The 26,995-nt window shown below is 35.9% G+C and overlaps 1 protein-coding gene across 2 annotated transcripts in view; it reads right to left on the bottom strand.

Moving 5' to 3' along the window:
• Nucleotides 1–2,313: 2,313 nt before the first annotated feature.
• LOC105492157 (FGFR1 oncogene partner 2) overlaps nucleotides 2,314–26,995 on the bottom strand; it is a 28,406-nt gene continuing 3,724 nt past the window's right edge. The window contains exons 2-7 of one of the 2 annotated variants that reach the window (XM_011759137.3): nucleotides 14,954–15,102; nucleotides 12,589–12,706; nucleotides 11,158–11,300; nucleotides 8,319–8,432; nucleotides 5,491–5,604; nucleotides 2,314–4,318 (exon numbers count right to left, since the gene is read on the bottom strand). In XM_011759137.3, the coding sequence (XP_011757439.1) occupies nucleotides 4,181–4,318; nucleotides 5,491–5,604; nucleotides 8,319–8,432; nucleotides 11,158–11,300; nucleotides 12,589–12,706; nucleotides 14,954–15,088 (762 nt within the window). In that variant the 5' untranslated portion in view covers nucleotides 15,089–15,102 and the 3' untranslated portion in view covers nucleotides 2,314–4,180. The remainder of the gene's footprint in view (nucleotides 4,319–5,490; nucleotides 5,605–8,318; nucleotides 8,433–11,157; nucleotides 11,301–12,588; nucleotides 12,707–14,953; nucleotides 15,103–26,995) is intronic. The other variant, XM_011759138.3, reaches the window with a different exon arrangement.

The following is a 26,995-nucleotide window of genomic DNA, read 5'->3' on the forward strand; positions in this document are numbered from 1 at the left end:
AAGATATGTATATGGATGTTTACTGCAGCATTATTTTATGTTAAACTTTGCAAACTAAATAGCCATCAATTGGGGGAATTGATGAATAAATTACAACTCCATAATGGTAGCTACAAAATGCTTGATTTATAGGCATCAGAAACTGACTGGCTAAACCATACAATTAGCTGGAAGAATACTGATGCTATTTGTTTCAGGACATTTCCCTGTATGCATCTGATTTTTACATATTTGTAATTATATATGTAATTTATGTTAAGCTTTTTAATGCAAATTTAGGTACTTTTTTCTTCCTGTTGCTAGCATCTTCAAGCCAGAGTGTAATCAACTGTATTGAGTGGATACTGATACTTAACTATTCCCCTACTGTAGGATATTTAGGTTGACTCCAGTTTGTATACCTTAACACTACCATAATGTAGCTTTGACCAGGGGTAGCAGTGGAGGAGAGAAATGGTTGGATTCTGATATATTTGGAAGGAAGAGCCAACAACAGGATTTGCTGATGAACAGGATGCATGATATGAGAAAGTGGAGTCAAAGTTGCCTCCTAGGTTTTTGGCCTTAGCAACTCAAAGGATGGAGTTGTCATCAAGCAGGATGGGAAAGAGTGTGGAGAGGTTCAGGGAGATCTGGAGTTTGGCTTTAGACATCTTAAGCTTAAAATGTCTCTTTGACAGTCACAGCTGCATGAATCCGGGATGAGAGGTCTATGCTGGAACTGAATTTAGCAGCCATCAAGCATAGAGGTGGTATTTAATCATGAGACTGGGGGAGATCACCAAAGTGAGTAGAGATACTGCACAGAATAGGTATAAGGACTGAGCCCAATGGCTCTCTAATGTTAAGAGGTCAGAGAGAAGAAACAAAGGAGACTGAGGAGCAGCCAGTGAGGTAAAAGGAAAATGTCTCCTCAAATTCCAATTAGAAATTATCTTCATCAGTATTTTACTAAAAAATGTTCTATTTCACTCTGACAATGAAAAAAGGTAGTGACCACCAAGATTAAGTTATGGATCTATGATCTTCCATTTTTCATTGAAGCAATTTCTTTTTTTTTTTGAGATGGAGTTTCACTATTATTGCCCAGGCTAGAGTGCAATGGCACAGTCTCGGCTCACTGCAACCTCTGCTTCCCAGGTTCAAGCGATTCTCCTGCCTCAACCTCCCGAGTAGCTGAGATTACAGGCACCCACCACCACCCCCAGCTAACTTTTTTTTTTTTTTTGAGACGGAGTCTCGCTCTGCCGCCCAGGCTGGAGTGCAGTGGCCGGATCTCAGCTCACTGCAAGCTCCGCCTCCCGGGCTCACGCCATTCTCCTGCCTCAGCCTCCCGAGCAGCTGGGATTACAGGCGCCCGCCACCTCGCCCGGCTAGTTTTTTGTATTTTTTAGTAGAGACGGGGTTTCACCGTGTTAGCCAGGATGGTCTCGATCTCCTGACCTCGTGATCCGCCCGTCTCGGCCTCCCAAAGTGCTGGGATTACCATGTTGGCTAGGCTGGTCTTCGAGATCACTCCTGACCTCAAGTGATCCACCCCTCTTGGCGTCCCAAAGTGCTGAGATTACAGGGAAGCAATTTATTTCTATAAAATCTTAGAAGTCACCTTGATATTGAAGAATATAAAATTAGAGCAGAAATTATCTGTGAGGTTATAAATAATTGGTTTTTAAGAGTTGTTCTTTCTTATATAAAATAAAAAATATAGTTGATAGATGATAAATAAATGATGTCTTAAGTTTCCTAGGGTTACTGTAACAGATTACCACAGGCTGGGTGAATGAAAACAACAGAAACTTATTTCCTCACAGTTCTGGAGGCCAGAAATCTGAAATCAAACAGGCTTGGTCCTTTCTGGAGGCCGTGAAGAACCCATTCCATGCCTCTTGCAGCTTCTGGTGGTGACTAGCAGTCCCTGCGTAATTCACTGCCTCTGTCCTCATGCAGCTATGTCTGTGTTTCATATCTCCTTCTCTCATTATAAGGACACTAGTCACTGGGTTTGGAGCCCACCCTAAATCCAGGGTAATTATATCATAAGATCCCCTAATGACATCTGTAAAGACTATTTCCAAATATGGTCACCTTCCCAGGTGTATCAGGTTAGGACTCAGACTTAACCTTCTAGGGGACATGACTCAACCTACTACAGATTGTAAGAAATTCTGCAGGATCCCACACTAAGAAGCTGCTAATTCCTAAGGCATACAGATAGAGGTCACTGCTTTGTAGTAAGAAGAGACAAAAGACCTTAAAATTAAACCATATATAAGAATAAATGTAAGCACTTTTCAAATTAAATTGGGGACCATACCAATTTTAATCACTCATCTTTAATAATAAAATAGGTTCCTATACAGTACATACCTCAAACATAAACTTAAGGTTCTGTTTAACAATAACCAAAAAAAAAGATGGAAAAGTGTCACTAAATAACAAAGTAAATGTCTTTTTAAACATGAAGACCTTAAATTCATATCCAAGCAAAAAGACCAGTAAGTTAATCCAACTTGTTTACAAAAATAATTATTTATCAAGCAATCTTTTACAGCAGAGCTGCCTCAATGAACTGCCTCAGACTTAATCTCAATTGTGTAGCTTATTTCGTTTCTTTATTATCAGGGATAAAAAGTATCTGAATGAATGTGTCATTAAATTAAGGGATACTTTCCCAAAAACAATAAAAAAGTTTCAAAATAAAAACTTGTCATTTATTTATAAAATATCAAATAAGGCCTCTGACTGAAAAAAGAAATCGATGTCATGTTTGGGCCATTAGCCCTTTTCTATTCAATCAGTCTCATCGACCCCACTCACCCCAAACTTAAGATAAAAAAATTCTAAAGTGTAGTTTTAAATTTTACCAATATACGAAATTATACACAATTACCATATAAAGTAATATTTAACAAATTATATACTCAAAGTATAATTTTGTCTTAATATGTATTCAACATAAATAAGTACAATATATTTAATCATGTTTGACACTCTTCTTTTATCCCTTTTTAATATAATCACAACATAAGAAAATTTAGGTTTCAAATGATGTCAAAGCACATTTCTGCATCTGGTGGTTTTTTTAAAAATTTACATATCTGACATTTTAAAAGACAACAGAAACAAATCCACAGATTACTCCACCTCTACCCCACTTTCAGCTGAAAGGTTTTAAGAAAAAAGTTACAGGTTATGAGGACCAGATGGAGCTTAAAAACAGATCCGGAATTTTTTTTTTGAAAATTTAATTTACCTTTTTTTTTGTATCTCAAGAATACTTAAAGAAAAAAAAAGGGTTATATGAGCCAGAGGAATTCCCAATTCACTTTGAAATTACCATACCTATCTTGCTATATCAAACATTTCAAGTCTGTTGACGAAATGAACTACATAATATCCTTAAAAATCAGCCAGAGAAGAGAAAAACAAATCTCATCTTCTTTATCAACTTTGAACCAAAACTTATCCTTTTAAAGTAGTTTAACCTACTATTATAAGATCTTCTTTCTTAGAAAGTAGTATTCCTTCTTTTTCATTCCTGAAATGATATTTCTTACACTTAAACTAAGTTATGGACAATTGTTAGCTAAGTATCAGTTATGGTAAATTGCTAAAATTAAATTATCTGTTTAAGGTACATATAACACATACCTATAGCCTTTAAAACTAAATTTTCTTTCACAAAAATTTAAATAAATGTGAAAGTAGGCAATCACTAGAAGTCTCATGGTACATAAACTTTTTATTAACTTTGACGCCAAATAAGAAGGATGAAATTTAGGATACAAATCTTCCGTTCACAAAACAGTGGCAAAAATTTATATTTTTAAATTGGTATAATTTATGAATTCTCAAACATTTATTGGGAATATTCAAGTTTACCTAATTAATCACCCAGAAAGCCAGCAGTACTGCCAAAAGCTCTTGGTATATTCAGTAGTCACTGTGAAAACCTTTCATTTCTCTACCAACTAGCAATGGCTCAGTTTCTATTTTCCAATTATGTTTTGGAATAAAGTCTATGACCATTAACTATGCATTTTTTTGTTGCTATCTCATAGCCAGTGCACTGTACATATTTACAGAGAAAAAAATAAAGGATTGAATTTTCTGTCCATTCATTCATTCACTTATTTGACCATTTGGAGTCATGTAAGAAGCTCACAGACTCAGAAGCTCTTCAGCTCTTCCTCAGACTCAAGTCACTGTTGGTCACTAATGCTGACAAAGAAGTACTTTCCGATGCGTCATCTTTCCTTAGGTTCAAAAATGATTCTCGAGTTATTTGAAGGATCTCTCTCAAGCCTTTGTTTTCTTGCTATAAGAAGGCAAGCAAAAACAAAAATGCAGTCACCATCTACGAGGTAGCTACAACAGCACAAACATATGTTAGGAAAAACTAAACATATGAAAGTATAACAAATAAGCAAGTTCTGTAATTGGTATTAATCTACTCAATGATATATGCAGTTGGCAACTTGAATCTAAAGAACACTTATGCAGCTAGGAATTGTGTTCAACATCTTCCACCACTGCAAAGCCTTCTAATTAAGCAGCTACAATTGTAAACAGAAGCTCAGAAATTGCCTTATTTTACAATCACATTAGAGATGAAGACAATAACATCTAGATTTATTTTTATTTAAACTTATAAAGCCAGTGAATAGGCTAGAATCTCTCAGTACTTTTTGGTATTTTTATTACTTTCCATGATAGCACAGAATGCAGGACAAGTTTATCTCACTGGTATTTGAGAGCAGCAGAGTAAGGGTAGCTGATGATATTTTTCAAGAAGGAAAGTAAGTGACCAAATCTGGCACTGGTAAATAACTTTACTTTCCGGCCTCCTTTTGGTTAGTTACTGTAAAAATATTTGTAGACATTTAACAATAACCTTTCATAATTTATTCTCTATCACTGTCTTTCTAAATTTTAGTACTCACTTTCTAAATTCAGTCTCACTTTCTAAATTTTAGTACTCTAAAGCAGATTCCCCACCATGATTTCAAAATGAAGCTCTTAAAGCATAAAAATCTATTGTACTGATTTCAGTTATTCAGAGACTGGTACTTTCACTATCACAAAATAAAGGACAGATGAGACAAAGGTTTTTAGAATCCCCAGAAAAAGTAAGAATGCCCCTAAATATTTGTGGATTAAAAAAAATTGCCCTGTATCACTATGATCTCAAATAGAATAAACAAAATTTTAAAAATTACTCAATTGAAGAAGTACATTCACTTCATAAGATAAGCAATATAGGATCAAACATCAATTTTCTACATTACTGATATATTGTAAATTACTAATAATCCGAGATTCTTGCATCACCATATAAATGGTCTTGCATAATATGCCCACATAAACAGCATCCAGGAGACCATTACCAGTACCCAAGAAAAGTAAATATGTATTTAAAAATGGGATATATTTTCTGGCATAAATCTTTGTATGCACAGTTTTCATCTACATTTGCAATGTAAAACTTACTTCAAGTTGAAATATTCGTTCTTGTTCCTTGCAACCCTGTTGCTCGTCAATTTCAATGGCTTTCCTCATTACTGCTGCCATTTCAGTTATCTGGTCAACATGTGCTTGCAGTTCCTGAAAGAGAGGGATGGGAGTTGGAAATCAGCAAAATACTTTATTTTTGGATCCTCTCCTTTTTATAAAATCTGCAGTACCACTTAACATGAATATTCTTACATTGTCACTTCATATGAATAAAACAAATATTAACAATGAAGTTGGTTGACCACAGATGGGCTTTTGAAATCAGATTTGTCAGGACTAAAATTAAGAATAAGCAGCACAATAAAACTAAACCTAGCAGCAAGAAAAATATTCATATTTTACATTCCTCTCACCACAATGATCAACTTTGTCTTTTTTTTTGCACTTACATACACTATTGTTCAAAGTAATGTGAAAGATAAAAATTGCCGACGCATTCAATCTCTTTTCCTCGCTGAAGTCGTCAATGATTTAGAAATCTTTTCTGTATTTGTTCAGGCCTATAAATTTATCTCAATCCAATCTGTAACCTTTTCTAGGTCATAATCCTCTCTGACAGCAGGAACTGCATCTTTACATCTGCCTTCTATTTAGTGTATGGTATATGATAAATACTGAATAAAATGAGCACAATTCTGCTTTTCAGTGTTAAAATATTAAATGGCCTTCTTTGCCAACTGTTGAAAATATAGTATCACTGTAATACAGACATCCACATTTGTTAGGCGCAGCAAGTAGCATAAATTCTTCCGATCTCATTTTCTTATTTTGCACACCTATGATGTGCCAGCACTATGCTAAACAACAGGAATACAAAGACTGTTAAGACATGTTCCCTGATCTGAAGAAGCTTACAGTCTAGTGAAAGAGACAGACAAAAAAAGGTTTAAAATCAACAGAAACTTGAGAATAATCATTTTCTCAATGAACAGCTTCTATAGACCATTATTCACTGGCAATTGAGAGATATTTTATCATATTAAGCCCAAGACTTAAATATAAAAGTGAATAACTCCCCAAATAAACATTGTCTCTTCAGTAATTATATATATATTTTTTGTAAAAAGGATTTTACAGTACTCCAAGAAACCCACGGAACTAATAAGCTGGAAGAAATGACAATAGTATCTCTGGCAAACCACATTTAATAACCTCTTAACCAACAAAAATGTAGGTCCTTCTAATGGGGAAACCTAAACACTGCTAGTACTCAGCAAGAAGGTACTAGAAAAGGCTAATCTGTGCTGTCCAAAACAATCTTATTTAAACTTAATTAAAATCAATACACTTTTAAAAATTAACAATTCAGTCCCTCAATTGCATTAGTGACACTGCAAGTGCTCAACAGCCACATGTGGCTACTGGCTTCCACACTGGACAGCACAGAGAAAAAACATTCCCATCATTTCAGAAAGTTCTACTGGATAGTTTTGAATTAGATTATGGTAGGAAGAATGATATGAAGAAAAATATGTCATATTCTGCAAGTTAATCATTAAAATTCCTCCCATTGTCAAGGAAGTATAATATGTAAAAGCAGGTAAGTACAGATCATTGCAGCAGCAAACTGAGTAAGGGTAATGAGTAAAAATTTTGAATACCAACAGCATGCTCAACTTATGATTTGGTCAGTCCTATGGCACTGACCTAAGTTAAAAAACTACACAGAAAGCAAGTATTTCTTTCCCTTTTTTTTATGAGATAGTCTCGCTCTTGTTGCCCAGGCTGGAGTGCAATGGCCAGACCTTGGCTCACTGCAACCTCCCCCTCCCAGGTTCAAGCAATCCTCTTGCCTCAGCCTCCCAAGCAGCTGGGATTACAGGAACCCGCTACCACGCCCAGCTAACTTTTGGTATTTTTAGTAGAGATGGGGTTTCACCATGTTGGTCAGGCTGGTCTCCAATTCCTGACATCAGGTGATCCGCCCACCTCAGCCTCCCAATTACAGGCATGAGCCACCAAGCCTGGCTGAAGCAAGTATTTCCTTGCCTTTAAAATAGAAGGAAAAAAACTACTGATTGTTTCAGTACCAAGTCTAACAAAGCTCATCATGAGAAAAAACCCAATACTTCAAGTAGGACAGCATTTTTATAGGCCAGGGTAATGATTCACTTATTAACTATAAAATCTTCAGAGAAGTATCACAGACTTTTTAACAAGCACAAGAGGCAAGATCTGTGCTTTCAAAACTGTCTGGAAGACAAGAAGTATCACCAACATAACCCTTGAACTGTCTTGAAATGTCTTTCGTTTCTAACTCCCTGTCTAGGTTTATTCCTCCTTTATTCAATAAAGACCTGCCACAAGTGAGTTAAAAAAAAGTCGAGACACAATGGAGAGAGCACTACTATACTTAATCCTAACATCTAAACAAAGGCATTTTAATTTCATTTGCAAAATCAAAGGACTACAAACTATCCACAATCTGAATTAAAACATTTAATACTTTGACCAAAATTTTTATGAAATCAGGTTAAAATTAATGCCAAGAAAACATCTTTGATGTCCAGAAAGGAAATGACTGTTTTACAGCAACAGCTAACAAGAGCAAATAAATAAAGAGTTGGACTGAATAACCTATAAAACCTGCAAATATCTAACAGGCTGTACATAACACACAGAAAATTAATGAGAGATTTAAAGTTTCTACACTGAACAGCATGGCTATTAACGACACAACATTCTTTTAACGAATCTCATTTATTTGCTGATCTAATCTGGGAGGGAAATTCAACGTAAAAGAACTTTTGAAATGGACCCCCCTTCCATCCACACCCCAAAAGTTGACTGTTTATTTAGTGTACATTCTGATTTGCTTCCAAGTGCCTTCTCTCCAGTCCATGTTGAGGTGCTTCAAGGATGTGTCGAGATGCATCAAGGAAGAATCCTTCGGACTTGTTACGATGTACCATGTCAATCTGTAGTATAGAGTCATTATAATGTTAATACGGATATCATCCGTAATTTAAAAACTGAATGAGTGTTAGTTCATGCGTGTTAGCCAACTGTTTGAAATGTTTGCTTTTTTAAGATTTCCAAAAAGGCATCTGTTCAAAAATAACATGAAAATCATTATTTGGGTAAAAATGAGCTCTCAAACTTTCTACTGATTTTTTAAGTATGTGCTCAAAAACTTCTAGGTAAGGGCAAAGTTCTGTATTACAACAGTCTCGAAAGGATCTCTTACTCCAATCCAAAATGCTGTTATCTGTAACTCTGTTTCTTAACCCTAAATGTGTTGTAAAATTACTTTTGTGTTTAGGCATATCAGAGCACTAGTACCTAAACACATCCTAGAATACCATACTTTTTGTGCTTTTATTATATACAAGTTTCTCTGCCCATTCACTTCTGCTTGTTTACCTACCTGCCCATAATTAATTCAAGGCTGGACTGAGACAGATTTTCTTCCCTTCCTTGACACCGTTCCAGATTTTCCTTATGACAGTTAATATTGCTCCCTCTAGCATTCCAGTAACAATTCATATCTCTACTTTGGGATTCATGAAACCCTCCCTTATACAGGTTGTTATGTTTGTGTCTGCATCTCCCACTATACTGCAAGCTCGTACATTCATCTTATTATTACCCATAACGAATCCAGTGCAAGTATTAATGTTTGTTTAATTAAGTCAAAGTGTCTCCTTTTTGGGAAAAATCAAAATCACAAACATTAATATGTATTAGTGAGAATTAATAACAAGTAACTGAATAGTCATTTTATGGGAGGCAAGGATCATCTGAACTTAGATGAAGAATTCAGTCTACATAATAAAAAAGGATGGCTTACAGCTATCTTAGGAAATGTTTAACCTTACTAATTAATAAACCAGCTCTGGTGAATAGTAAAATCTAATGCATTTTAGAAAACATTTGCTTCTGTCATAGTTGCTACCAGATGAGATGGTATTCTTCCCTTGAGATCCTTAACATTTTATTTTTAGGTTATAAAACATACAAACCTTTTAGAAATTCTCAAGATTACATTTATTTTACTAATAATACTAAGTCAACTCCTCTTAGTGCCTTTAAAAAAGCCTTAGTTATTATAGTTATTATTATACCTTTAAATTTAAATGATTTTAGAATGGTCTCATTAACAATAGTTACAATTTGTATTCAAAAGATCACCACTTAAACATCAACGGATTGCCATTTGATTAGGAGATGAATAGCATAATTAGAAAACTTTTTTTGTTTTTTAATTAAACACAGATTTTTAATTTATTATTTTACTGGTTGACATAAGAGGTACCTATCATTAGGTTTTCTAATATATAAAGGCATATAAAGAGCTATTTGATAGGTATTTAATTCTAATAGAATTAATTACTAATAAGTGAAAAACACCTACAAGCACCAAAATGGAAGAAGTAGTTTAAAGAATCTAAAATGTGTTTCAATAATAGAGAAATATAAAAAGACGTCCTTTCCTATTTCTGCTGTAACAAATGGGGAAAAGAAGGCTCATAATCACTATTTCTTAAATAATATTGATAATAATAGTCAGATCATCATTATCTAATACAGATAACAGTTTAGTTTCCATAATCTAGTTTAATATTTTTATTTCATATCAGCAACTAAAACTCAGTTTAAAATAAATGTAAGTGAGAAAGGATTATTCTACTTGTCTTCATAGCAGTTGCCATAAAATATGGAGCCATACCAAAGGGAATAGACACAGGGATGACAAAGGGATGAAAAGCAGGTAAAACACTAATTTCTAACTACTTCAGCTTTGTTTCTAAAAAATGATGTCAATTGGTATATAATACTGGGGCAAGGGAGCAAAATTTTAATATGTTGGTTCTTCTCCTCAACCCCATGTTTTTTCCATTATAATAAACAAGATGATTTATAGTCTGGATGAATTAGCCTTATTCAGAAAATAGTCCTAAGAAAAATAAATCTACATTAAACTGCTTTCAGGTTTTACAAAAAAGTTTTCAGTATTTTTTGTTTATGCAAGAGAAGTCAATACACAAATTTATTAACAAAAAAAATTTATTAAAAAATTATGTTTTTTAAGAGACAGGGTCTCACTCGGTTGTCTAGATGGGAGTTGGCATGACCACAGCTCACTGTAACCTCAAACTCCTGAGCTGAAGTGGTCTATCCACCTCAGCCTCCTGAGAAGCTAGGACTGCAGGCATGTGCTACCACACCCAGCTAGTATTTTTACTTTTTGAAGAGATGGAGTCGCACTATGTTGCCCAGGCTGGTCTTGAACTTCTGGCCTCAAGCGATCCTCCTACCTTGGCCTCCCAAAGTGCTGGGATTATAGGCGCGAGCCACCATGCCCAGCCTTTTAAGAAATATTTCTTAAAAGCACATAGCCCTACAAAAATAATGTTGAATAGAACAGACTTACCTTTTATATCCAAAATAAAATTTATTTTTCAATGTACAAAGTTTCTAAGAAACAGTGAGAGTTATAAATCAAACAGAAAATGATACATAACAAGCAAGAAATGGAAAAATAAGAAAAAGGAGAAAATGGCAATTAAAAAGATGAAACATTCAACATCATGTTAAAATGCCATTACTAGATACCTGTGATTTTTTACAAAAAAAATCTGAACACAGGATAATCAATCGTCTCTCTTTTCCATTTCAGGTCACATTTATAGAATGGATTACCTTGGAGTGCTGCTCTTTTAACTTCATTATTATACCCGGATCATCTTTTTTGCTAGCCATTAGCAATCTGAACATTTGTTCTCGATACTTGCTCATTATAAGTTCCAAGGCCGACTGATGTTCTTCCAGAGATGTACGCAATTCTATCAAGAATAATATTGTACTTTATTCCAACTTGAGTTAAAAGTACATAAAATTTTCCACTAAGCAACTTATGAATAGGACATTTTAAAAAGAAAACACAATGCACAAAAATCTAGCCATATAACAATAAGAGACACCAAATGAAGTCCCTTATTAGATTTCTGAATGAGCATTTTAACCTTATTTTTTGAGAATCATTTCAACAAAGATGTACTAAACAGCAATTAAATACCAGCCCAGGCTCTCTCTATATTAATACCAAAGGGCCACAGACCTCAAGAGTCTAGCAGAGAAAACAAGCATGTGGTTGGTGCAGAGTGGAGTGTCAGTCAAACAGATTTAAGAGATATCTGTGGGAAAAAATTGGTGGAAGCTTTGTAAAAGTACAGTGTGAGTTCCCTCAGTTGAAAAGTGAAGGAATGGACCTTCTAAGCAGGGAGGCATGAAAACAGATGATGTGTTTAGGAAGTGATTTGTGTTGGCAAAAGCAAAGGGTTCACGGTGAAGAAAGCTGTGGGAATAAGATTAAAAAAAAAAAAAAGGCTGGGAAGAATTGATTTTTAGGGTCCCTGTAAAAGGTAATACATATACAATGAAAGTTCTTAGGCAAAAGAATTACATGATCAGGGCTGGGCACAGTGGCTCACGCCTGTAATCCCAGCACTTTGAGAGGTTGAGGCGGGCAGATAACAAGGTCAGGAGATTGAGACCATCCTGGCTAACACGGTGAAACCCCATCTCTACTAAAAATACAAAAAATTAGCCGGGCGTGGTGGCAGGCGCCTGTTGTACCAGCTACTTGGGAGGCTGAGGCAGGAGAATGGCATGACCCCAGGAGGCGGAGCTTGCAGTGAGCCGAGCTAGCACCACGGCACTCCAGCCTGGGTGAAAGAGCAAGACTCCGTCTCAAAAAAAAAAAAAAAAAAAAAAAAAAAAAAAAGAATTACACGATCAGATTGATTTTTGAAATATCAATCTGATGGTCATATTGAAGACAGCTTGGACAGGAAGGGGGAAGAGAGACCGGAATCAGGGAGATAAGTTTGGACATTTCAGGCAAGAGACTGAGCATCTAATCTGGGGGCTAATGCAGTGGGACTGCAGAGAATGAAGCTGAGTTATTTCATAGCTAACAACAGCAGTGCTAACTGGATTATTGAGGATGAGAATCTAAGAGGATGTCAAGCAAGGCAGACGTTCAAATGTGGGACAGGATAAAGAGCAATAAATATGATTCAGGAATACAGACTAGAAACGGGATTAATGTCAAAAAGTAACGTATCTTGCCTTTGTTTTCTTGTTGCAATTCTCTGATTTGTCTGTTTTCTTGCTGGATTCCCATAACTAACGTGGACCGTGGCCGATGTCTTGCGACTTCATTAAGTTCTTGAATTTCTTCCTGATACTAATGGGGAAAAAACATGCAGGATGAAAATATCTGCAAATATATATATCTGATATATAAATACAAATATATCTGAAATATACATATAAACAAATATCTGGTAAGAGCTTAGTATCCAGAATGTATAAAGAACTCTTACAACTCAACAATAAAATGAAAATAACCCCATTTTTAAAAGTGGCAAAGGATTTGAATAAACATTTATCTAAAGAAGATATACAAATGGCCAATAAGCACATGACAAGATGTTTAATTAAAATAACTAGTCATTAGGAGAATGCAATTCAATATATCCCACTAGGATGATTATAATGAAAAAGACAATAACAATTGTTGGAGAGGATGTGAAGAAATTGCAACCTTCCATACATTGTTGATGGAATGTAAAATGATGTAGCTCAGAGGTGTCCAATCTTTTGGCTTCCCTGGGCACACTGGAAGAAGAATTGTCAGGCCGCACATAAAATACACTAACACTAACGATAGCTGATGACCTTTTTTTAAAAAAAAAAAAATCTCATAATGTTTTAAGAAAGTTTGCAAATTTGTATTGGGCTGCATTCAAAGCCATCCTGGACCATATGCAGCCAGCAAGTCACAAGTCGGACAAGCTTGGTGTAGCTGCTTTGGGAAACAACGTGCCAGATCCTCAAAAAATTTAACAGAGTTATTACGTGACCCATCCATTCTACTTCTACATATATACCCAAGAAAACTGAAAACATATGTCCACACAGAAACGTGTACACAAATATTCATAGTAGCATATATTCTTACCAGCCAAAAAAGTAAAATAATCCAAATGCCTATCAAATGACGAATGGATAAGCACAATGTGCTGTATCCTTACAATGCAATATTATTTGGTAATAAACAGGAATGAAGTACGGATAACATGCTACAACATAGATGAACCTTAAAAACATTATGTTAAGAAGCCAATCACAAAAAGCTGCATATTTTATCATTTCATTCATATAAAATGTCCAGAATAGGCAAATCCATACAGACAGAAATATTAGTGGTTGCCAGAGACTGAGGAAAGGGGAAACTAGAGAGAGACCACTGATGGATGTAAGGTTTTGTGGTGATGAAAATGTTCTGGAATCAGATAGTGGTTATACTGTATAACCTGCAAATGTGTACTAAAATCCAATGAACTGTACCCTTCAAAAAAGTAAATTTTATGGTATGTGAATATCTTAATAATAATAATAGCACATGTACAAAAGAAATGCAGAAAGACTTTCCATTAAGAAAATGAGAATCTTATTTTACAATTGCACTAATTTACTTTCAAGGCATTTTCACGAGACACTTAGTAATATATTCATTATAACACTCCTGGTTCTTAACTTCAGATGTGAAACTCCCTTTTTAACAACTCAATACCAGATATATGTTCACTGAAGTGCCTGAGTCTAGCTGGACAGTTGGTTAGGGATGCAGGTAATCTGTTTAGGGCAACACAGTTGTAAAACCAAATAACTAAACTTGCTCCACTATTTCCAGTAGCTTTGTTAAAAATACTATCCCAGAATTGCTTCCTTTTACAAAACAGATGAGGAGAGTTAGCCGTGAATATACATTCTCCCCCTCTGATTTCCATCATAATGTCAAAAGATTTTATAATTTTCTTAAATGACTTGAAAATTTTTACCAGAAGGTTAAAATAGTGTCTAAACTCCGTGGCCCATGGGAATATTCTGTTACACAACAGTAAAAATAGCAAGAAGAAAGCCCTTTTTATGTATTCTTTAATTGGTAGCATTGAATGAAAAATAAGGCAGCAAGTATGGGTATAATAACTGCACAGAGTGTAAATCACATATTACCTTGCATCATTTTCAAAAGCTATTTTGTTGTTAAACAGCATCACCTTAAGTACTTTTATAAAGAAAAATATGAACATTTCCACATTATACAAGACAGAACAAAATGTGTACCAACATTAGTAAAAGGTATTATCTGGTCTTTGTCAAATGTTTCTAGATCTAACAAATTCATTTATTTTCTAAACTCAAATGCGCAACTTTGTCAGCAAAATAAGTGATCAAATCTAGGGTTTAGAAATATATGTCCATGTATGTCACCTGAACATGACAAAATTAAAGTAAATCTGAAATACACAGGTCAAGTTACTTTAAAATTTTAGAGAATGTTGAAAAAATTAGATACTAATTAGCCAGCAATACATAAATGTCAATGACTGCTTTTGATAAATGGAATGAACAAGAAAAATCAAACCTGTTTCATAGCTTCTACTCGCTTGTTGAGAGCTGTGGTTTGCTCAATCAGAGATTCTGCGGCATCGTCATGATCTCTTAATCTTTCAACAAGAGCTTTAGCATCAGCAAGTGCCTTCTCAATTGTGCAACTCATTTCTAAAGATATATCTATAATTAAAATTAAAATCAAGACTCAAAGTCAACATATCTATTTTAGTTTCAGGTCAACACAGATATGCTTCTTAAGACACATTTGTTACAGTATTGTTCACTGTCCAGGGAGGAAAAAACATCTAAGAACACTGTGGTTTTGCTTCTGTTAGGATGGTACAAACTTGAAAGTAAATTTACACCGCTACAAAAAAATTAGAACACAGTTAAAAGATTTACAGATGGAACTAGAGTGTATTTAAAACACTCAGAACTTACAGTGGGGAAAAAAGTACATGTCCAGTGAATATAACGTTATATAGAAATTTGCCCTTTATGAGGGCATTCCCTATCTTGTCACTTTTGAGAAAGATCATTTGGTTCGTTGCTCTGTATTCTGGGGTCAATGACCATCAGATCTCTGACTGTAAGAATGCTTCCTAACCTCTGCTTGGTCAGGGGACTTGAGACACTGTTCACAAACACTGCTGACCAGCCAAAGTGGCCTCAATGTGTCATGCTACATCAAAGTCTCAACCTCCTCTTGGAACAACTTTTGCTTCTTACATAAAGTTGCATTATAATTCTAACGCTTGCGTCTTCCTTAGTAAATTGCAAAAAAAGAGTTTTGACTTAGGACAAAACTGGTAATTACAGGAAACGTCCAATATGTTAAAATCAGTAAGTAATATGTTTAAGAGTAGCTGAAAAAATTATGAGACAAAACATGAAACAGTCAATTGTCAGCTTCTTCAACTGGTATACAGAAACCTCAAACAAAATTTTAATAATTTTCAACAGTCTCTTTCCAAAACTTAAGTTTCTTCTGAAACTTACCCTCCTTGAAATCTTTTATCTTTCTTTTTTTTCAATTTGAAATAGAGTCTCGCTCTGTTGACCAGGCTGGAGTGCAATGGCATGATCTCAGCTCACTGCAAGCTCTGCCTCCCAGGTTCATGCCATTCTCCTGCCTCAGCCTCCCAAGTAGCTGGGACTACAGGCACCCGCCACCACACCTAGCTAATTTTTTTTTATTTTTAGTAGAGACGGGGTTTCACCATGTTAGCCAGATGGTCTCGATCTCCTGACCTCATGATCTGCCCACCTCGGCCCCCTCAAAGTGCTGGGATTACAGGCGTGAGCCACCATGCCCGGCCGAAATCTTTTCTTTCTACTAAGTTTTACCTAACTTTCAATGCAAGCCATCCTTTCTTCAGAGTTTTCTCAAAAAATAAAATCACACTAAATTACCAGGCCAGAAGCCAGGTCTACAGAAGTTAAATTAAAACTTTGGTGTAGATCCAAGTGAAGGGTTATAAACAAAGATTTTCATTAACTGTAGTAAAACAGCGATTTGCCACAGAATTCAGGACTCTGTTATGTAACACTGCCCTGGACTACAGATCTGTACTAGTTCAATTAATGATTATCCCCTCCAATACACACCCACACACACACCCACACACACACAAAGCAACAAGTAGAAAAGAGAAGATTTAAATAACTCAACAGTATAAAATATTTCATAAAACATATTAGGCAATTTCAGAAGACTTTCTCCTGTTACTTAAATCGCCAATTTAGAAAATGTCCAATATATGACCAGACATTTCCATGGAGCCTTAAGAAGTAAACAAGCTGGAAATTAATATAACTTCTGGCTCTCTAGAGAAAACAACCACAAGATCTGTCTTGTAAGATTCAGGAGGTTTAGATAAGGATACCTGAAAATATGACAAGTAAAAGGGCCATTAAAGGAACCAATATTGTCTGATACTGGCTAATACCCAAAAGGACAACTACCCAAAATCTATCCAAAGATGCTGCTCTGAGAGAGCCATTAGCGCCCAACAATACCCTGTACTTCCTCTAAATTTCCAAAGGGAATTATCTAAAATTGTAGATAGACAACTTTCTTACTTGTTAAGAAAGTTAACATAAATGGGTTAAATGGACATCACTACAACTCCATTAATCCCATTACTATAGAACATCAGATCCTTCTTAGTAAGCTTTTAAAGCTGTCTGTAAAGCAAAATTAAAAAAAAAACAAAAAACAAAAAAAACAGGACAGGTGCTGACTTGTAATAAGAAAAATGAAATAACCAAAAAAAAAGGTTTTATAGTAAAAATAAAAGGTTGTAACACATGGTGAAAAAAATAAAGGACAAATCTGAAATTCTACAACAAATTATAAAAGATTTGAGAGAAAATAAAGTTTATCTTGGTTTAATATAACTCTCTTGGTTTAATAGAACTCTCTAACGGTCCTAATCTGTAAATGATATTGCTGGGACCACAAGAAGAACCCTTCTTTATTCACTAAAGCGTAACATCTACAAATGCAATAGATAGGATCTGTTTCCAAAAAAAATGCAGTGAGGTCCTATATATGATCAGATAGCTCAACAGTCCTCAGTCTAGACAGTCTTCCTACATAATCATAGATCTTTTTGAGTACAAAAATAGTACACTGTGTTCAGGGAGCATTAACAACATGACATCAAAAACCCCATCTGCCTATTATATTGCGTACCTTAGGCTGGGTGCACTGGCTCACTCAGCACTTTGGGAGGTCGAGGAGGGCAGATCACTTGAAGTCAGGAGTTTGAGACCAGCCTGGCCAACATGGTGAAACACTGTCTCTACTAAAAATACAAAAATTACCTGGGTGTGGGGGCACACGCCTATAATCCCAGCTACTCCGGAGGCTGAGGCAAGAGAATCGCTTCAACCTGGGAGGCAGAGGTTGCGATGAGCCAAAATTGCACCACTGCACTACAGCTTGGGCAACAGAGACTCTGTCTCAATAGATAAATAAATACATACATACATACATACAAAAATTAGCCAGGCTTGGTGGGGAGTGCCTGTAATCCCAGCTATTTGGGAGGCTGAGGCAGGAGAATCGCTTAAACCTGGGAGGCGGAAGTTGCAGTGAGCCATAGCACCACTGCATTCCAGCCTGGGCCACAGAGTGAGGAGCCATCTCAAAAAACAAAAAAAACAAAAAAAAAAAAAAAGAAAGAAATCGTATACCTTAATTCAGTAGCTACGGTTTAGCTTCCCTGCCTCAGAGCAATTATAAACCTCAACTGAATTAATCAAAGCATCTTCAGAGGTTATACTAGGTCTTTAAACCTCAGGTTACCATGCATAGTAAATCCCTGTTGCTAAAGGAAACCACCCAAAATTTCTGTCACTTGAGTAATTATGAAATATTGTTACTCTCTCTTTTTCACATTACCATCCACTGGTGTAACAGTGTTAATTCAACAACCTTTACCTACTGCAAGGAAAAATCTCATGATTGTGATTCCATAACTCAAGAAGTATTCAAGTCCAAAACAAAACTTTTGAATTTTCTAGTACCAAATCCTGACTTTACTGTTTGTTAATGGGTTTTATCTTAAAAACAAAAATCAGCAATATCAGGCTTGATATGCAAGAGGTACATCAGTTACTGTGGTAAAATTCAATTTCTTACCAGAAGCTAGACTGATCAAGTGACTTAACTGTAGTCCACTAAGATAGAGCAACTTACTAAAAGTAAATATATACACGAATAGCTGATATGCTTTTAGAATAATTCACTTCTCTGAAATGCTGCAAAGAAAAGAGTTTCCTCCGATATCCTTTAAAAAACAATGAATACATTAACTACTTGATGGCTTGATGGTAGCTGCCTAATATAACTGCTATCATAAAGGTAGGAACAATATTGTAGATACCACAGAAATACCTTAAAGTTCATTACTATAAGCGGGATGCTTTGACTAAACATCGTTATGCAAAGGCTTCATATGAAACTGTAAAATAAATCCATGAAGAAGTTCAAAGATTCCATGACAGATACACAAAATTTGGCCTGTCAAGTTTCAAAAGAACCATATGACCATCAAGTTGTAAGATCCATGAAGATAAAAACTGTCACAACCAGAATGGCTACTTGATAGTACCACATAACACCTCAAACAGGGTCAGGCATGGTGGCTCACTCCTGTAATCCCAGCACTTTGGCAGGCTGAGGCAGGTGGATCACCTGAGGTCAGGAGTTCGAGACCATCCTGACCAATATGATGAAACCCCATCTCTACTAAAAATACAAAAATTAGCCGGTGTGGTGGCATGCGCCTGTAATCCCAGCTACTCAGGAAGCTGAGATAGGAGAATCTCTTGAACCCGGGAGGCAGACGTTGCAGTGAGCCGAGATCGCGCCATTGCACTAGCCTGGGCAACAAGTGCAAAACTCCATCTCAAACAAAACAAAACCTCAAATAGATACTACTCTATGAAACATTTCATTTAAGTAGAAAAAAATGGCCACAATATTAAACACAGATGGGAAAACTTACCTTGCATAGCATAGGATATTAGTCAATTCATGCTTCACTTATAAATAAATTTAATCTGGAAAAATTGTAGGCCAGGTGTGGTGGTGCATGCCTGTAATCCCAGCACTTTGGGAGACCGAGGTGGGTGGATCGCCCGAGGTCAGGAGTTTGCGCAGCCTGACTAACATGATGAAACCCCGTCTCTACTAAATACAAAAATATTAGCAGGGTGTGGTGGCACAAGCCTGTAATCCGAGCTACTTGGGAGGCTGAGAAAGGAAAATCATTTGTACCTGGGAGGTGGAGGTTGCAATGAGCTGAGATCACGCCATTGCACTCCAGCCTGGGCAACAAGAACGAAACTCCATCTCAAAATAAAAAAAAAAAAAAAACTGTAATGGTAAATCAAGGACTAAAACCATTCCTAAACAACTTTCTAAACATCTCTAAGATTTTATAGAGTTGCCTCTATCTTTTAGAAATATTTATTATTATTTTTAAAATTTTAATTATTTTAAGAGATGAGGTCTTGCTGTCACCCAGGCTGGAACTCCTGGACTCCAAAGACCCTCCACTTCAGTCCCCTGAGCAGCTGAGACTATAGGTGCATGCCACCATGCCGGGCAATATTGTTAAATATACTAGTATGTTTATGTTATGAATCCCTTAGAAGAGTCCCCTATTGAAAAGATGCAATATTCACAATCACTGAAATACTATATTTTGTGTATTTTCCCAAGGGCATTCTAACTTGTCATCCAATAATATAAAAACATATTTAACTGCAATAGTTGAAACTTATACATTTCGACGATATAACACTTTGCTTCTTTCTAAGAAACTTTGTCTTCATCATTCCCAGTCCTCAGGAAACCCCACGTAGGAGTTTCCAACAAGATCTAAGTCCAGACACATTGTCATCACATTTCCGAAAACTAAAGACAAAGAAAAAATCTGGAAAGCAGCCACAGAAAAATGATACATTACTCATACAGAACAATTTGAGTAGCTATAGGTTTCCCATCAGAAATGAAGGCCAGAAAAAAGTAGAACAACATTTTCAAAATGCTGAAATAACAGACCTATCAACCCAAAACTCTAAATCCAGAAAAAATGTTTCATATATGAAGGTAAAATAAAAATCATTCTCAGCTGAAGAGAAAGAAGAATTTATTTCCAGTAGACTTATTATAAAGAATAATCTAGTTAGAAGCAAAGCGTTGTCAGAAGGAAACTTAGAACATCAGGAACAAAGGGAGATTAACGGAAATTATAAATATCTGGGTAAATATTTTCCTCTTAGTTCTTTTAAACATCCAATGTTTAAAAACAAGAATTATAATATTTATCTAACGAGATTTTTAATTTATGCAGGGAAATATATAACTACAACAAAAAGGGAGGAGGCTAAAAAGGCTTTTATAGTGATCAGATTTCTACATTTCACTTGAAGTTGTAAAAATAACAATTTTATGTAGACTTAAAAATTTACATATACTGTAATTCCTAAGAAATCCCTAAAATAACTGTACAGAGATAATAGTCAAAACTACAATAGGTTAATTGAAATGAATTAAAAAGTGTTCAATAACCCAAAAGACAGAGAAAAGGCAAAACAAAGGAATATCAAAGGAACAAAAAGAAAACAAATGGTAAGATGGCAGAACTAAATCCAAACATGTTAATAATTTCACTAAATATAAATGTCCTCAACACATGGATTAAGATAGATGATCAGAATTTTAAAAGAGGACCCAACTATGCATTATTTATATGAAATTCACTTTAAACATGATATGGGTAGGTTAAAAGTAAAAGGACAGGCTGGGCGTAGTGGCTCACACCTGTAATCCCAGCACTTTGAGAGGCTGAGATCGGAGGATCGCCTGAGCCCAGGAATTCAAGACCAGCCTGGGCAACATGGCAAAACGCTGTCTCTACAAAAAATTTAAAAATTAGCTGAGTTTGGTGGCACATGCCTGTAGTCTCAGCTACTTGGAACAGTGAGGGTGCAGTCAACCCTGGCTGTGCCACTGCATTCCTGCCTGGGTGACAGAGTGAGACCTTGTCTCCAAAAAAAAAAAAGTTAAAAGGATGGAAAATAGGATATATTATACAAATACTAGTCAAAAGAAAACCAGAGGGCTAACAACATGAAAACACGCTCAACATAACTAGCCATCACTGAAATGCAATTCAAAACCACAATGAGATATACCTACTAAGATGGCTATAATAGAAAAGATAGAAGTATTGGCTAGGATATAAAGAATGTGAAATGGTATAGCCACTCTGGAAAAGTCTGACAGTTACTCAAAAGGTTAAACACGTGATCCAACAATTCCACTCCTAGGTACACACCAAGAAAATGAAAGTATGTCAATGCAAAAAAACTGTATGTGAATGTTCACAGCATTATTCAACTGATAAATGAATAAATACGATGTGTTCATACAGTGGAATATTTGGCAAAAAAAAAAAGTAGGGGGGAATAATGTCCTGAAACAGGCTACAACATGAATGAAAACTGAAAAAATTATGCTAAGTGAAAGAAGTCAGTCACAAAGACAATGTATGATGCCATTTATATAGTGTCCAAAAGAGGCAAATCTACAGAGGCTGAAAGTAGATCAGTGGATGTTTAGGCCTGGGGGAGTAGGAAAAGGTAGGAGGAAGGGAAAGTGACTGTTAATGAACATATGGTTTCTTTTTGTGTGGGAAAAATGTTCTAAAATTGATTTTGTTGTGATGGTTACACAACTCTGAATACATTGAAAACCCTAAAAGTGTATACTTTAAATAGGTGAATAGTATGGTATATGAATTATATCTCATAGAGGCGTTATATTTAAGAAAGAGCTAGAGCGGCTATATAATATCAGACAAAGCCAGGCGCAGTGGCCCACGCCCATATAATCCCAGCATTTTGGGAGTCTGAGACTGGCGGATCGTGAAGCCAGGGGTTCCAGAACAGCCTGGGAAACATGGTGAAACCCCAACTCTACTAAAAATACAAAAGATTAACCGGGCATGGTGGTACACACCCGCAGTCCCAGCTACCTGGGAGGTGGAGGTAGGAGGATCACCTAAGCCCAGGAGGTTGAGGCTGCAGTCAGCCATGATCATGCCACTACACTCTAGCCTGGGCAACAAAGTGAGGCTTGCCTCAAAAAATAAGTAAGTATCAGACAAAGTAAACTTCAGAGAAAAGAAAATTACTGGGACAGAGGAACATTACATGATGATAAAAAGCCCAATTTACCAAGAAAATATAAGCAACCTAAATGTATATACAACTATAATTAAAGAGCTTCAAAACACAAAAGCACTAACTCAAACAACTGAAGGGATATACAGGCACATCCCACCCTTACTGCTGAGAAATTAAACACTCCTTTCTCAGTAACTGGCAGACCCTGTACACAAAAATCAGCAAGAATATAGACAAAATGAACACCATCTACTAAATGGCTTGAATTGATATTTATGAAATGCTACAACCAACAACAGCAGAGTACACATTCTTTTTAAGTGCACAAGACATTCACAAGGATAGATCATATCCTGGATCACAAAACAAACCTTAACAAATTTAAAAGAACTGTAATCATACAAATTATGCTCTTTTTTGAGATGGAGTTTCACTCTTGTCACCCAGGCTGGAGTGCAATGGCACAGTCTCGGCTCACTGCAATCTCTGCCTCCTGGGTTCAAGCGGTTCTTCTGCCTCAGCCTCCTGAGTAGCTGGGATTACAGGCTCATGCTACCATGCCTGGCTAATTTTTGTATTTTTAGTAGAGATGGGGTTTCACCACGTTGGCCAGGCTGGTCCCGAATGCCTGACCTCAGGTGATCCACTCGCCTCGGTCTCCCAAAATACTGGGATTACAGGCGTGAGTCACCGCAACCAGTCAGTACAAATTAAGCTCTTTGATTACAATGAAATCAAACTAAAGTAAATAATTAAGATATAACAAGAAAATCTCCAAACACCTAGAAGTTAAACAATGTACTTCTACACAATAAGTCAAAAAGGAAGTCTCTGGAAATTAGAAGATACTTTGATCTAAATAAACATGAAAATACAAAATATCAAAAATTTTGGCATGTATGTAAAACTCTACTTTGAGGCAAATTTATAGCATTAAATGCTTGTATTAGAAAATTAGAAAGATCTCAAATCAATTATATAAGCCTCAACCTTTAGGAACTTGGAGAAGAGCAAAATAAACCTAAATTAAATAGAAGGAAATAATAAAGAGTAAAAATCAATGAAATTGAAAACAGGAAAGCAACAGAGAAAACCCCATGAAATCAAGCCAATTCTTTGAAAAAAATAAAAATTGAAAAACCTCCTACAAAATTAACCAAGAAAAAAGACAGCAGACATAAAGTACTAACGGAAAGAAGAAACAGGAAAGAAGGGATATTAGGAAAGACGAGATATCACTACAGGCCTCTAATTCATTCAAAGGATAAGTGAATACAATAATAAATTCCATACACATGAATCGGATAATTTAAATGAAATGGACTAATTCTTCAAAAAACACAAACTACATAAAGTCACAGAAGATGTAACAGACAACTATGAATAGTCCTATTATAACTATTTTAAGAAACTGAATTTGTAATTAGAAATCTATAAAAAATCTCCAGACCTGGATGGATTCAAGGACAAATTCCATCACACATTTAAAGTAGTAACACCAATTATTATAGAATTTCCTAAAAAAAGAATAGAAGAAAAGGAAATACTTGTACTTTGAAACTCGTAAAATCATGTATTACTGATACCAAAACCAAAGAGAATACAAGAAAACCACAGACTAATATCCTTCATTAACATAAACAAAATATCCTTAAGGAAATATTTGTAACTCAAATTCAGCAACTCATAATGAGAGTACTATACCCTGACCAATGCAACTTTATCCCAGATTCAAGGCTGTCTCCAGTGTAATCCACCGAAGATGAAAATCACTTAGGCATACCAATTGGAGTATTATTTTAAAATTCAGCATCCTTTCATAATAAAAATTTTCTGCAAGCTAGGACTAGAAGAGGATTTTTTTAAACTGAGAAAGGGCATTTTCAAAAAACTTATAGCAAACATCATACTTCATAATGAAAGACTGACTGCTTTCCCAATAAAATTAGGAACAAGGGAAGGATGTCTCCAGTCACCAGTCCTGTTCAATATATTAGTGCAATAAGGCTAGGAAGGGGGGAGAAAGCATATAGGTTGCAAAAGGAGAAATAAAATGGCCCCTTTTCACAGCCAACATTGATGTCTATGTAGAAAACCCCAAAGAATCCAAAAAAGAACTTCTAAAACTAATATATGATTTTAGCAACGTCACAGGATACAAGCACAAGAATCAACTATTTTTCTATATACTGGCAACAAACAAATGGAAACCAAAACTTTTTTTTTGTTAAACACACATTTACAATAGCAAAAAAAAAAAAAAAAGAAGAAGAAGAAGAAGAAGAAAGAAAAGGAAAAAAAAAAAAAAAAACAAAACTGAGATTCCTGGGCATAAATTAAAACATATGCAAAATCTGTGCTGATAACTACAAAACGCTAACGGAAGAAACTAGAGAGGATCTAAATGAATGGAGAAACATACTGTGTTCAAGGACTGGAAGACTCAACATAGTAGAGAAGTTTTCTTTTTCTTTTTTTTGAGACAGAGTCTTAGTCTGTTGCCCAGGCTACTGGAGTGCAGTGGTTCGATCTCGGCTCGCTGCAACCTCCGCCTCCCGGGTTCAAGCGATTCTCTTGCCTCAGCCTCCAGAGTAGTTGAGATTACAGGCATGCGCCACCACGCCAAGCTAATTTTTGTATTTTTAGTAGAGGCAGGGTTTTGCCATGCTGGCCAGGATGAACTCGAACTCCTGACCTCAAGTGATCCTCCTGCCTCAACTTCCCAAAGTGCTGGGATTACAGGCGTGAGCCACCATGCCCAGCCGAAACGTCAAGTTTTCTGTAACTATTCTACAAACAGTACAATTTCCAATCAAAGTCCCAGCAAGATTTTTTTAGAGAAATTGATAAGCTAATTCTAAAATTTCTATGGAAATGCAAAGAAACTAGATAAAACAACTATGAAAACAAAAAAAAGTTGAAGAAACTATTTTTCAGAGTTTTTTTCACACTACCAAAGTTTAAGACTTACTATAAAGCTACTGCAATCAAGGTGGCATAGAGCTGAGAGACAGAATAAGTTTAGAAACAGGGCCATACAAAAATGACCAACTGATTTTTGAAAAGGTGCAAAGGCAAGTCAGAGGAGAAAGGTTGGCTTTTTCAACAAATGTTGTTGGAAGAACTGGACATCTATATGCCAAAAGTTTAATCCCAACGTAATTCTTACACTTTATACCAAAATTAACTCAAAATGGACCATAAGTCTAAATGCAAAATTAAAAACAATAACACTTCCAGGAAAAAATTAAGAGAAAATATTTGTGACCTGGGGTTAGGCAAAGGTTTTTGTAAACATGACACTAAAAGCATGATTCATAAAAGAAAAATTTGATAAACTGAACCTCATCAAAACCACAAACTTTTGTTCTGGGAAAGACACTGTTTAGAGAGTTTGAAAAGACAAGCTACAGGCTGGGAGAAAATATTTTCAAATTACTTATCCAACAAAGGACTTGTATCTAGAATACATAAAAACCTCTCGAAACAGTAAGAAAATAATCCAAATAAAAATGAATAAAAGACTTTACTCGTGAACCAAAAAGATATGGACAAATAAGAAACAAGAAAAGATGTTCAACATCATCAGCCATTAAAGAAACGCAATTAGAACCATGATGAAACCTGCCCTCTTAAAATGACGATTTATTTCTGCATCAATACCACATTGCCTCAAATGTAACAGCTGTAAAATAAACTCTTGCTAATATGTATAAGTCACTGTTTTCTTCTTTAAAATTGCTTCACCTATTCTTTGCCTTCTCTCTAACCTAACTCTATCCAAATGGATCTCTAGAGTACCCTAAAGGAAAATCAAACTGTTAGGTAATAATTTTAGTTAATTCAAACTGTTGGTAGCCTTCTGAATCTGAGCAATAACTACTTTATACTGTCATTTGGGCAAGAGGACAAGTGTTATTCCCATTTTACCAATGAGGAAATAGACCCAGGAATTCCAAATCTAAAAAGCTGAGTGGCTCACGCCTGTAATCCCAGTACTCTGGGAGGCCAAGGCAGGCGGATCACAAGGCCAGGAGATCGAGATGAGCCTGACCAACATGAAACCCTGTCCCTACTAAAAATGCAACAATTAGCCGGGTGTGGTGGCGCACGCCTGTAATCCCAGCTACTCGGGAGGCTGAGGCAGGAGAACTGCTTGAGCCCGGGAGGTGGAGGTTGCAGTGAGCTGAGATTGCGCCGTTGCACCCCAGCCTGGGCGACAGAGCGAGACTCCAACTCAAACAAAAAAGCCGAATGACAGCGCCACAAAGAAAGGAAGGAGCCAAACTACTAACAAAAATAGAACTTCTGATCCCCAGTCTAGTGTCCTATTCTTAAGTCACACTGGATTCCCAGGGTTCTGTTT

This window comes from Macaca nemestrina, chromosome 10 (genome assembly GCF_043159975.1).
Source record: "Macaca nemestrina isolate mMacNem1 chromosome 10, mMacNem.hap1, whole genome shotgun sequence".
In the NCBI taxonomy this organism is placed as follows: Eukaryota; Metazoa; Chordata; class Mammalia; order Primates; family Cercopithecidae; genus Macaca; species Macaca nemestrina.